Here is a 13,281-nt window from a genome sequence, read left to right as displayed (position 1 = left end):
AAATGCACATTCTGATTTGTACTGGGCAAGTACAATTTGCAGTACATTTGCAGGCAAACCAGAATTATTAGCATCTGAATTATTAGTATCTTATTGACTATCTTTACTGAATATTAGGATTGGGGATAATTAATAGCCTTAAAGAGACTCTGTGACAAAAAATGTTCAGCCTTATTTCTTCTACCCTATAAGTTCCTATACCTGTTCTAATGTAGTCTGGATTACTGCAGCCTTTTCTAGTTGCATTGTCTCTGTAATATCTCTAATCTTCTTTTCTTCGTCAACCCAGGGGGGAATGGGCTGCCTCTGTTGTAATGAATACAAGTTATGCATGCCCCCTGCAGGCTCTATGTGATTTGTTTACTCCTCACTCTCTGCTCTCAGTTTTAGCTTGACTGTTATGCAGTTTGTGAGGCTGAGGGGGGAGGGAGCTGCCTGTCACATGCTGAGAAACTGTGAGTATCCCAGACTGGAGTGCAGATAATTCACTATGTAATAAAAACGTGTAGTATACTGTAACATGATTTTATATATATATATATATATATATATATATATATATATATATATATATATATATATATATATATATATATACATACATACATAGTGTACACACACACACACACACACACACACACATCACTTCCTGGTTAGTGGCCATGTTTTTTGTTTGTAAACACTGCCTAAAACTGGCGATTAACAGACAGGATCGCGGCAGGGAGAGGCGGAAACGGCAAAGAGGGATTCGGGAGATCACAGTGACTCGATTGGTATGTTTTTTATTGTACAAATTGGACAGTACAGATTCTCTTTAAGAGAAAAGTGGTTATAACAAAGATCTGAAAGTAAATAGTATTCTTTTAGAACACTGTATATCCCCATATTTGTCATGACAGGTGATGCACATGAGGAATGACAGCTGTCTCTTTATTCCAGATGGTGGTACTGCAATCCCTTCACAAATATCAGCCCCGTCTACACGTCACACGACTGACGGAGTCTGGAGCCTCGGAGCCCCAGAGTCACACCTTCACCTTTCCAGAGACAGAATTCATAGCAGTGACAGCTTATCAAAATGCTGAAGTGAGTATGGATTTAATATCGGGACAATAGGCCTGATACTTTAGTGTTCTGGGGGGTAAAGACCATTGAAAATCAAAAGTGCCACTTCTAAAAGGTTCTCTCTGTGGACGGGCGCATACAATTGTATTCTAATAGGCTGGATTCACAGTGGTCCATTGCATAAGACATGCATTAAAATGTGTGTGAGCTGCAACAGAGACTGGACATAGACTTTAATACAAAGCCTGCATGCAGCGAGTTAGAATAATGGGATCAGTTACAACGCAGTGCTGTGAACAGCCCATTGAATTGTATGGGCAGTGAGATGACATGCAGAATTTTCCTGCAACGCAGCTGAGCAATATGACTAGCCCATAACCCCTACTTGACTCAACTTTGAGGGTAGGAACACACTATGGGCTCGGTTCACAAAGCGGTGCTAACCCAGTTAGAGACTTTAGGCGTGATAACCATTGCACCATGCTGGTGAAAAGCCAGTTTAGGCGTGATAAGTTTAGGCATGATAAGTTTAGATCGCGCGCAAAGTCCCGCACGCAAAGCAGCGCCATTAAACTCTAGGCGAAGTGCACCAGACTTTTCTAGCGCAAAACATTTGATCAGCTGTGCACTGCGGTGCTAACCCAGTTGGTGCTTAAAGGGGAACTTCAGCCTAAACAAACATACTGTCATCAAGTTACATTAGTTATGTTAATTAGTATAGATAGGTAATATAATCTCTTACCCACCCTGTTTTAAAAGAACAGGCAAATGTTTGTGATTGATGGGGGCTGCCATCTTTGTCATGGGGGCAGCCATCTTTTTGGTTGAAAGGAGGTGACAAGGAGCAGGAGACACAGTTCCAACTATCCTGTGTCCTGATTACCCCTCCCAGGTGTACACGCTAGGCTTCAAATGTCAAATTCAAAATGTAAAAGAAAAAAAAATTGCACCAAAACAGCAGAACGAGAACAACAAAATCAGAAATCCCATCATGCTTTGCACAGCATCAGGGGAAAAAAGCCCGGGCAGTTTTCTTCTGTGCAGCTAAAAATGAGGCTTGTATAAGAGAAACAAAGTTCTGATGCTGTGAAACTGTTAAAGAAACACAAAGCCTTTTCAGTGCTGCTGAGTAGATTTTTAGTCCGGAGGTTCACTTTAAACTTATCATGCCTAAACTTATCACACCTAAACTAAAGGGCTTTTCACCAGCGTGCTAACTGTCTGTTAGCACCGCTTTGTGAATCAGGCCCTATGTGCTATAGAAAACGTATATGCGATTCTGCCTAGTGTGTTACTACCCTGAACAATCCACACTGTAGTCTCCTAATGTCTAACTCCAATCCTACAAGGTTTACATCCATGCCGGTGTTCAGAAATGGATTTCTGGGAAGGCTCCAAGGCCAGTGTCTTTGGTGCCCAAATGCTAAAGTAGCCTGTCCATCACAACTTCTTTCCATAGGCTTAGCCGCCCTCTTTACTCTGCACACTGACTCTGTGTGCAGCAGGCAGCTCAGGGCGGGATATCGCTGGATCTAGGAACCCGGGGGCCGGAGCAGGGCAGACAGCGCCAGAGTGGAGATAGGCAGCTGTTCACTGGGGGACACCTATGCATTGGGGGGGCAGGGACCTATATATTCAGCAACACCTTTGGCTATTTTGGGGGAGGCGGCTAAATATACATGGACACCTCTGGTTTTTTTTGGGGGGGGAAGGGGGGGTGGGGTTAGCAAAACTGGGGGACACCTATGTCTTGCGGGGGGATATATATACTGGGACACCTTCAGCATTTGGGGGGGGTGTAGCTAAGCTGGGGGTCACCTACGCCGGGGGGGAGGGGCTACCTATTCTGGGGTAAGACACGACACCTTTGGCTACCTTATACTGGTGGTGACACCATTACATTAATTAAATTACATGCAATTAACCTCCTGAGCGGTCTGGACGAGCTCAGCTCGTCCATCACCGCCGGAGGCTGCCGCTCAGGCCCTGCTGGGCCGATTTTTATCAAATAAAGTGCAGCACACGCAGCCGGCACTTTGCCAGCCGCGTGTGCTGCCTGATCGCCGCCGCTCTGCGGCGATTCGCCGCGAGCAGCGGCGAAAGAGGGCCCCCCTAGCCGCCTGAGCCCTGCGCAGCCGGAACAAAAAGTTCCGGCCAGCGCTAAGGGCTGGATCGGAGGCGGCTGACGTCAGGACGTCGGCTGACGTCGATGACGTCACTCCGCTCGTCGCTATGGCGACGATATAAGCAAAACAAGGAAGGCCGCTCATTGCGGCCTTCCTTGTTTATTCTGGGCGCCGGAGGCGATCGGAAGATCGCCTCCGGAGCGCCCTCTAGTGGGCTTTCATGCAGCCAACTTTCAGTTGGCTGCATGAAATAGTTTTTTTTTTTATTTAAAAAAAACCCTCCCGCAGCCACCCTGGCGATTTAATCAGAACGCCAGGGTGGTTAAGAAAATTGATAGTTTTACTGTGATAGTTTGTGTTTTATATGCTAAGATGTGTTCTACCTGATGGACCACACCTTTCCTGATTCACTCCCTTCAATTAATTTGAGCTGTGCCAAAAATGTGTAAGGACCTCAGCCCTTAAGTTGGACATCCCTGCTCTAGCGTCCGCCTTCTGGGCACTACCATCTCCAAGGACCTGAGCTGGAAGGCAAACACCATCTTGACCCAGAAGAAAGCCCAGCAGAGATTATTCTTCCTCCCCCAACTGAAGAAGTTTGGCATGGCCCAAGAACTGCCGATGAACTTTCACACCACCACCATCAAGTCCATCCTCTGCTCATGCATCCTAGTCTGGTTTGCTGGCTCTTCCACCAGAGACAGATACAAACTTCAGAGAGTCATCAGGGTAGCAGAGAGGATTATTGGAAGACCTCTACCCTCACTCAAACTCCTCCACAACTCCAGACTACGCTCCAGAGCACAAAGGATTGCTGGCGACCCCACCCATCCTGATCAACGCTTTTTCAGTCGGCTCCCTTTAGGTCGCAGGTTTCGAGCTATCGCCACTAGAACTACAAGATATAGGAACTCCTTTTTCCCCTCTGCTGTCAGCCTCCTGAATTCCCTGCAATTATAGCTTCCAGCTATTCCACCTCCGGTGCCCACTCACTCCACTTTACACTCCATCTAATTACTGGGGCCGCTGGCTCTACCTAGCAATAAGCTGTGTTGGGAACTGGACAGTTTTTACTTAATTTTAAACGTGTTGTACCTAATTTTAAACTTGCACTCCTGTCTTACTGATTGATCTTTGTGACACTGTGCTGGAACGGCATCCTGTTAAAGAGACACTGAAGCGAAAAAAAATATATGATATAATGAATTGGTTGTGTACTATGAATAATTACTAGAAGATTAGCAGCAAAGAAAATATTCTCATATTTTTATTTTCAGGTATATAGTGTTTTTTCTAACATTGCATCACTCTATAATATGTCCAGATTACACAACACTCAGCATTCAAAATGAGTCTTTCAGAGCAGTCTGTGAAGTAATAAACTCTTCTCTGCTAGAGGAAAAGTAAACAGTTCAATTACAGTTCAGATAATAAAAGTCAGATAACAGCCCTCTCCACGACCAAGTTGGTCGGAGAGCTTAATAGCTTTTTTGCATAGAGATAACAACTGGAGTTTCTCAACTCTTCCTGCACTGGAAACAATTAGACTGATGTATCTGATCTTAATGTTTTTTTTCTTAGCTGTACTACACATACAAATCATAATATCATCATTTTTTTTTCGCTTCAGTGTCTCTTTAACTTTAACTGTAATTGCACTCCTGCTCTTTCATTTTATTTGTACTCCTGCTTACCCTTAATTCTGTTATCTATACTTCCTTTCCTTTCTCGGAGCATTCATATCTGTATGTGCCAAACCCAATTCCGGGCACAACTCCATTGTGCTTGCCGAATAAAACTATTTCTGATTTCTGATCCAGGTGAAGGTAACAAAAACGTTTTTCAACGTTTGAACGTTTTTCACCTTTTTTTTTCAAGGTTTGAAAAATCATTTAGGTTTTTTAATGATCTGTAGTCTGACAAACTTAGTATAACACATATTTACATACTTAAAGTGAACCAGAGATGAAGCACCCTCATGTATTTTACCATATAGATCAGTGGGGACATTAGAGAAAACACCTTCCTAGACTGAATGCTCAGTCAGGGATTTTATCAGGGCTGATTAGAAGCAAGCTGTGCAGTGCAGAATGAAACAGAAAGCAAGGTAGGTGTTTTCTCTAATGTTCCCACTGATATATATGGTAAAATACATGAGGGTGCTTCGTCTCTGGTTCCCTTTAACCACTTCACTACTGAGGGGTTTTTCCCTTCTGTACCAGAGCAATTTTCATCTTTCAGCACCTTCCATTTATTAGCCAATAACTTTACCACTACTTATCACTACAAAATGATCTAGATCTTGTTTTTTCTGCCATCGATTAGCCTTTCTCTGGGTGGTGCATTTTGCTAAGTATTATTTTATTCTAAATGCAGGAAAAATAAGAAAAAAATGAAAAAAAACCAAAAACATTATTTCTCAATTTTCAGCCATTATAGTTTTAAAATTAAAGCGTTCTACTGTGGATAAAACCCACACATTTTATTTTCCATTTTGTCCAGGTTATTGCAACATTTAAAATAATTCCCTAGTAGAATGTATGGTGCCAATATTTTATTTGGAATTAAAGGTGCATTTGTTTTCAGTTTTGTGTCCATCACAAGATAACAGTAATATACCTTCGTGATAGAGATGGGCAGAACCTCCGATTTTCGGTTTGCGAACTGCAAACGTTCGCGAACATGCAAACTTTTGCGAACCGCAATAGACTTCAATGGGGAGGCAAACTTTGAAAACTAGAAACATTTAAGCTGGCCACAAAAGTGATGGAAAAGATGTTTCAAGGGGTCTAACATCTGAGTTTTTGCATGGAGGAGTGGGATACACACCAAAAGTCACAGAGAAAAATCAGGATTTGACGCACAGCAGCGTTTTAAGGGCAGAAATCACATTTCATGCTAAATTGGAGGCCTAAAGTGCTTTAAAACATCTTGCATGTGTATACATCAATCAGGAAGTGTACTGCTTCATACTGACAGACCAAACTCACTGTGTAACGCACCGCAAACAGCTGTTTGTGTAGTGACGGCCGTGCTGGACTGGTGCGCACCATGGCCAGAGTGCAGGCGATAGCAGTTTTCAAGCCCATATGGTCGGGCTGAGGTAGCTGAATGACAGAACAACAGTGACTGAGTGTCCAGCTGATCGAATTTGGTCTGTCCACAATGAAGCAACAACCTTATTATTTATTTTCTTGGGTCAGGTGTGCCCCCCAACCCCAACACACTCATATAGCCGTCGGTCATTGCTTCATTGTGATATGCAAGCCCCTTCACCGCGGCAAGGTAACGATGACGAAGGGGAATTGACACATGTATATGCGTTTTGTTTTGTTGTTGCACCTGCAGTGCAGCCAGAAAAATTAGGCAGGCATGTACACGCACCAGAAAAATTATTATAGCGTCCGCTGCTAGCAGCGGCCTTAAAGATTCAGGAATCCGCCTGGAGTCCTGGTGGACCCTGTTGGTGGTGGCGGAGAAGGCAGTCAAGCGGCCTGCAGGCAGAGATGCTGTGTGTGGACCGACTTAGTCTTGGGGCAGGCAGTCACACGGCGTGAAGGCAGAGATGCTGTGTGTGGGGACTGACTTAGTATTCGGGCAGGCCTGAGCTTGCTTTGCAGACCAGGCATCCGTGGTCAGATGGACCCTTGACCCAACGCTGTGTGCCAGAGAGGTCACCACTTGCCTTTCAACATCACTGTACAGTTTAGGTATCGCCTTTTTTGAGAAATAATTGCAGCCTGGTATCTTCCACTGCGGTGTGTGGCTTTGCTTTTGTGTGCTGCTTTTCCTCAGGTGGTCATCCCATTGCAGTTTGTACTTTACAATCATGTGCCTTCGTAAGGTAGTTGTCCTTACGCGGCTCTTGGTCTTTCCACGGCTCAATTTTCGGTGGCAGAGAGTACAGATGGCATTGCTCTCATCTGAGGCAAACACATAAAAAAATGTTCACACCACTGAGCCCTGGGGTGATGGCACTTTGGTAGTGGCGGCCGACTGAGTGTTAGGTGAGGTGCCAGAATCGGAGCAGGAGGAGCAAGATATGTCACGCTTCCGTGCGGAAGCTGAGAAAGATGAGGTGTTCTGTGTTAAATAGTCAACTACGTCCTGATAATATTGGGGGTTGATGGCACATGCCTTCTTCTGGACACTGTACTTTGGTCGAGGGCTGCACGAAATCACGACAGCGTGACCTCGAACAGACCTGCCAGGTGGCCTGCCTCTGCCTTTTGTCCATATTGGGGGGGATGAAGTGAAAGGTATGCACTGACTTGAATAATACAATGGACGGTTACACAGGTGCAGTGAACAGGTATGCAGTGATTGCTGGTACTACAATGTGCGGTTACACAGGTGCAGTGAACAGGTTGCAGTGACTGGTATTACAAATGTGCAGCTGTCACACACACGCGTACCGTGAACAGGTGCAGCGACAGGTGGTGGTATATAAAACTGCGTGCGCTAACGTAGGTAGGTAGGTGCACTGAACAGTGAACAGGTGCAGTGATTGGGATTACAAATGTGCAGCTGCTTGTCACACACACACACAGGTACCGTGAACAGAACAGGTGCAATGACTGGTGGTATTAACAATGCGTGCGCTCACATAGGTATAGGTAGGTAGGAGCACTGAACAGTGAACAGGTGCAGTGATTGGGATTACAAATGTGCAGCTGCCTGTCACACACACAGGTAGTCACTGAATATGCTGGGCCTGGCAGTGGCACAGTAGGGATTACCAAGGCTGTCTATGCAACACAAGTGTTTGTGAGTGTAGCCTGATTGGCTACAATTTGCCTGCTAACTGTTATGTAGAGGGTCAAAGTTGACCCTAATGATGCACTATGGGAGCAAATCGAACTTCCGGAAAAGTTTGCGGATCTCCAAGATCACGAACCCCGGAACTTTGCCGGCAAACAGTTCGGGCCATCTCTACCTCTTGACATACAAAATAAATAAGTTCAGTCCCTAAGGTAACTATTTATGTTTTTTTTTAATGTCTTTTTTTATGCAAATATTTTATTTGGGTAACTACGGGAGAGTGTGGGAGGTAAGGGGTTCATTTTAATGGTATGTTTGGTAGATGAGTGTATTTAAAAAAAAATGCATGTAGGTGTAATTTTACTATTTGGCCACAAGATGTCCTTGCGCATTATTTCTTGGTAGCATACTATTAGTACGTGAACATGAAGTAATGCGTTGATGTGTTATTTCGTTAGTTACAATGACCGCGGCATCTCATTGACATGGTCCCCTAAGTCCCTTAGAATAATGAATGGGAACAGCATTCCCATTTATTCATCTCCCCTCCTCAAAGATCGGCGGCAAGAACGCGCATGGCGGCCGTCGGATTCAATAGACTATTATTTAAATCCCTGGGCCGGAACCTGGCTTGAACATGTGTTAACCAGTTTTTACCAATAACAAAGGCTGTTGTCAAACCACTACTTAAAGAACAACTGAAGTGAGAAGACTATGGAGGCTGCCATATTTATCTCCTTTTAGACAATACCAGTTGCCTGGCAGCCCTGCTGATCTATTGGCTGCAGTAGTGTCTGAATAAGACCAGAAACAAGCGTGAGGCTAATCTTTTCTGATCTGAAAATAAATATTATTATTATTTTTTATTTATATAGCGTCAACATCTTCCGTAACGCTGTACATAGTACGTAGCGCTGTACATAGTACAATAATGTCAGAAACACCTGATCAGCTGCATGCTTGTTCAGGGTATAAGGCTAAAAGTATTAGAGGCAGAGGAGCAGCAGGATAGCCAGGCAACTGGTATTGCTTAAAATGAAATAAATATGGCAGCCTCCATATCCCTCTCGCCTCAGCTGTCCTTTAAAAACAAAATCTCTAGATCCCACAGCACTCACCAGCTACCGTCCTGTGCCCTACTTGATCTGTCAACCACACCTTAGTCCTACAGATACTTTCATCTGTAGGCATAGAGGGCCTCACTATCTCCTGGATATCTTCCTATCCTAGTGGCCGGATAGTGAAATGGTTAAAGAAAACCTGTAACGAAAAAAATCTCCCCTGGGGGGTACTCACCTCGGGTGGGGGAAGCCTCTGGATCCTATTGAGGCTTCCCCCGTCCTCCGCAGTCCCACGGCGGCGGCGATAAACCTCCCTGAACAGCAGAGATGTAAATATTTACCTTCCCGTCTCCAGCGCAGGCGCAGTATCGGCTCTCCGCTCGGAGATAGGTGGAAATAGCCAATCGCTGCTGTTGGGCCGCTCTACTGCGCAGGTGCAAGTCTCCTGCGCAGTAGAGCGGACCCGACAGAGATCGGCTATTTTCACCTATCTTCGTGCGGAGAGCCGCAACAGCTCCCCCGCGGGAGCCAGGAAAGGTAAATAAATCAGCGCTTATCAGCCTTGTCGAGGGAGGATTCCGGGACACTTGGGGGGAGCCAGCGCTGGACTGCCTGCAGCTACAGGGGAGGGGGAAGCCTCATTGGGACCCTGAGGCTTCCCCCTCCCGAGGTGAGTACCCACCAGGGGAACTTTTTTTGTTACAGGTTCTCTTTAAGGGCTCCGATTCTGACACAGGAGACTTGTGTTCAAATCTCAGCTCTTCCTGTTCAGTAAGCCAGCACCTATTCAGTGAGGAGTCCTTAGGCTAGACTCCCTAACACTGCTATTGCCTACTGAGCGCGCCCTAGTGCTCAAGTGCTTTGATGCTCCTGATGAGTCATATGCTGACGAAACTAGTAGGGCAGATCCCGGAAGTGGCACGGAGTGAAAGAGACGGATGGACACGGCTTGGGAGACGAACGCTGAGCATGACATCCCAATGCGGGGGGCCGAGGAACAATCGAGAGAGCCCTCCAGAGGCCACCGTTATGGGGGAGAGATCGTGGAAATACTCTATATGCAATGAATGTGTGAAAATTGTAAGTGCAATACATTTTAAAGTTTTTATAGCCTAACAATATTATGCTATGGGAGTTTTTTAATTTGAGGTATGATCTGCATATACTATACCGGGACGAACATATGAGAACCAGGACAGCTATGCATTACAGTCAGAGGGTCGGGGGTGACCTGGGAATAGTCCCAATGCTCTACTGAGAACTAATTGGTGGTCTTAGCAGAGGTTGAGTTGTATTCCAATATAGGTGTGGTGGTGGTATTGTGATAAGAAGAAATATACGATTGAGGACTGTGTTGCGCCATTGCTTATATTGTATTTGATCTGCATGCTTGTTCGGGGTCTATGGCTAAAAGTATTACAAAGGATCAGCAGGACAGCCAGGCAACTGGTATTGTTTAACCACTTCAGCCTACAGCGTCGAAAATCTTAAGCATCTGAGCAATGTTCACCTCCCATTCATTCGCCAATAACTTTATCGTTACTTATCACAATTAATTGATCTATAGCTTTTTTTTTTCGCCACTAATTAGGCTTTCTTTGGGTAGTACATTTTGCTAAGAGCCACTTTACTGTAAATGCATTTTAACAGGAAGATTAAGATAGAAATGGAAAAAAAAATCATTATTCCTCAGTTTTTGGCCATTATAGTTTAAAATTAATACATGCTACAGTAATTAAAACCCATGCATTTTATGTGCCCATTTGTCCCGCTTATTACACCGTTTAAATTACGTCCCTATCACAATTTATGGCGCCGATATTTTATTTAGAAATAAAGGTGCATTTTTTCAATTTGCGTCCATCACTATTTATAAGCTTATAATTTTTAAAAAAATTAATAAGATACTCTCTTGACATGTATATTTAAAAAGTTCAGACCCTTAGGTAACTATTTATGTACTTTTTTTTTTTTTAATTGTAATTTTTTTTAAATACAAAAATGTATTTGGGTAATTTTAGATTGGGAGGTAAATAGCTAATTTTAGATGTAATATAATGTATTTTTTTATTTAATTTAGGTATGTGGGTGCAGTTTACTATTTGGCCACAAGATGGCCACATTCAAAAAATTCCTAGATGCGAACGATCTCGCATCTAGGAACTATAAGCAGAAGGTGATGTTTCCTGGAGGCAGAAATACCGCGCTCTCTGATGAGAAAGCGTCGGCATTTCTGCCGGAGACTTAGCTCGGTGAATGGGATATATCCGTCCAGATAGGGCGAAGTGGTTAATATTGAATAAGTATGCCAGCCCCCATATCTCTCTAACTTTAGGTTCCCTTTAAGGCCTCGTTCACAGTGGGACGGTGCGTTTGATGCGACGTTAAAGTCGCACAACGTGCCCCTAACGCAGCGCATGTAGGTTATAAATTTGGACATTATTTGCACTATGTTATGTGTGTCTTGGTGTGCCGTTGTCGTCACATACCGATGGAAGAAAACGGCACATGCGTTACATTTAAAAAAAAAAAAAATTACTGAGCATGTGCAACACACATAACACAGCAAATGTATTGCTAAATGCACAGCATGCAGCACTTTCTAAATATTGCTACACGTTACACACAACGCAACGTGTGCACTGTGAATGTTGCACAAACTTTGTATTGCTGTGCGTTAGTCTGCATTATAAAATTTTATAACGTGCGACTTTATAGTCCCACTGTGAAAGAGGCTTTAAAGTCATTGTGTATAATAGACCATTACATCCAATGGTACATTATGGCAATCAGGCTGAGCTCCTAACTGATGATTTTATTCATAAGTGCAGCGCAGAACAATGCAATACAATTGCAGCAGCTGTGGGCACTTTATATTGTGAAGATCTGAGAAAGGAGGGGCTAGCTTTGAGAATGGATACCAATAATGAAGCTTTATTGTTCATCTCAACTTGTAAAAGCCATGTCAACAATGTGAGGCGCAGTGTCCTTAAGTGACACACTTAAAGAGGAACTCCAGTGAAAATAATTTAATATAAAAAGGTGCTTAATTTTTACAATAATTATGTATACATGATTTAGTCAGAGTTTGCTCATTGTAAAATCTTTCCTCTCCCAGATTCACATTCTGACATGTATTACATGGTGACATTGTTACTGTGGGCAGATTATGTAGCTGTTCTGGCTTTAACAGACAGCTATAAACAGCCATTTCCTGTGTGTGTCATTGTTACATTGTGGCAGTTTGCCCAGAGTACCATACGGTACCAGAGCCTCTTGTGGGAGGGGTTTCAGCACAAAATCAGTCATACAGCGCCCCCTGATGGTCTGTTTGTGAAAATCATTATATTTTTCATGTAAAAGTGGGTATCAGCTACTGATTGGGATAAAGTTCAATTCTTGGTCGGAGTTTCTCTTTTTAAGAGAGACAAATTCAGCTGTTCACATTTTTAATATTTTCCCCAAAATTTGTATGCAGGAAAGGTAAAACTTTTAGGGTGAAAATTGGTGAACAGCAAAGTTTGTTAACCTGTGCACATGCTTAGTTTGCATGTAGGCACTGCTAACATTGCTCAGACATGATTAAAGAGGTAACCAAACCATTTTAGTTGACCCATCCAAATACGGGCCATACAAATCTGAACAAGGTCTACTTTACATACAATAATGGTGATCTGCATAATAAAATATCCCAGTGGCTAAAGCCTGGTAGACACCTTCAATTTTGATTGGCCAATCACTCACCAATTTTACCACCTCCATGTAGTATGAGAGCTTACCTACACAATCTGTTCATAGTATTCAAAATCTGTTGAAAGTGGTAAAATTGGCCAGTCAAAATCGAAGGCGTGAGACTGATCAGTTTGCCCAGGTGACAGATTTGGTTGGTCCTAAGCATACAGGAATTGATGAAAGCTAATCAGAGCTTTGCAAATGTATCACCTCAACGAATTGATCAAGTTTTTCTTTGAATTTTTGCTTTACAATCCTTGCAATAAAACGACTTCTCCTGGGTATAACTCTGGACCGCTGGAGCTAAAATTGTTTTGTTTCCATGCACTTGCATAGTTGTTTGAAGCAAGAAGATGGCAGCCTCCATATTCAACTCACCTTAGGTTTCCTTTATACAGGCATGGCCAGAGGTGCTAATGTCTGAATTGATGCAAATTTGTGCAGTTTGATAATTGACCAGCAGCTGCCGTATTTGAATCCTCCATTTGCAAGCTACAAAAATGTGCATCTACTTGGATTTCCTAGCATCTCATTGA

At 43.5% G+C, this 13,281-nt stretch overlaps 1 protein-coding gene across 1 annotated transcript in view; it reads left to right on the top strand.

Moving 5' to 3' along the window:
• Window positions 1-13,281, top strand: part of TBX21 (T-box transcription factor 21) — a 110,523-nt gene that overhangs the window by 90,993 nt on the left and 6,249 nt on the right. The window contains exon 4 of the mRNA XM_068263111.1: window positions 940-1,086. Within this exon, the coding sequence (XP_068119212.1) occupies window positions 940-1,086 (147 nt within the window). The remainder of the gene's footprint in view (window positions 1-939; window positions 1,087-13,281) is intronic.

This window comes from Hyperolius riggenbachi, chromosome 12 (genome assembly GCF_040937935.1).
Source record: "Hyperolius riggenbachi isolate aHypRig1 chromosome 12, aHypRig1.pri, whole genome shotgun sequence".
NCBI classification, from domain to species: Eukaryota; Metazoa; Chordata; class Amphibia; order Anura; family Hyperoliidae; genus Hyperolius; species Hyperolius riggenbachi.
The sequence above is the reverse complement of the archived record's forward strand: the minus strand, read 5'-3'. Positions and strand labels throughout refer to the sequence as shown.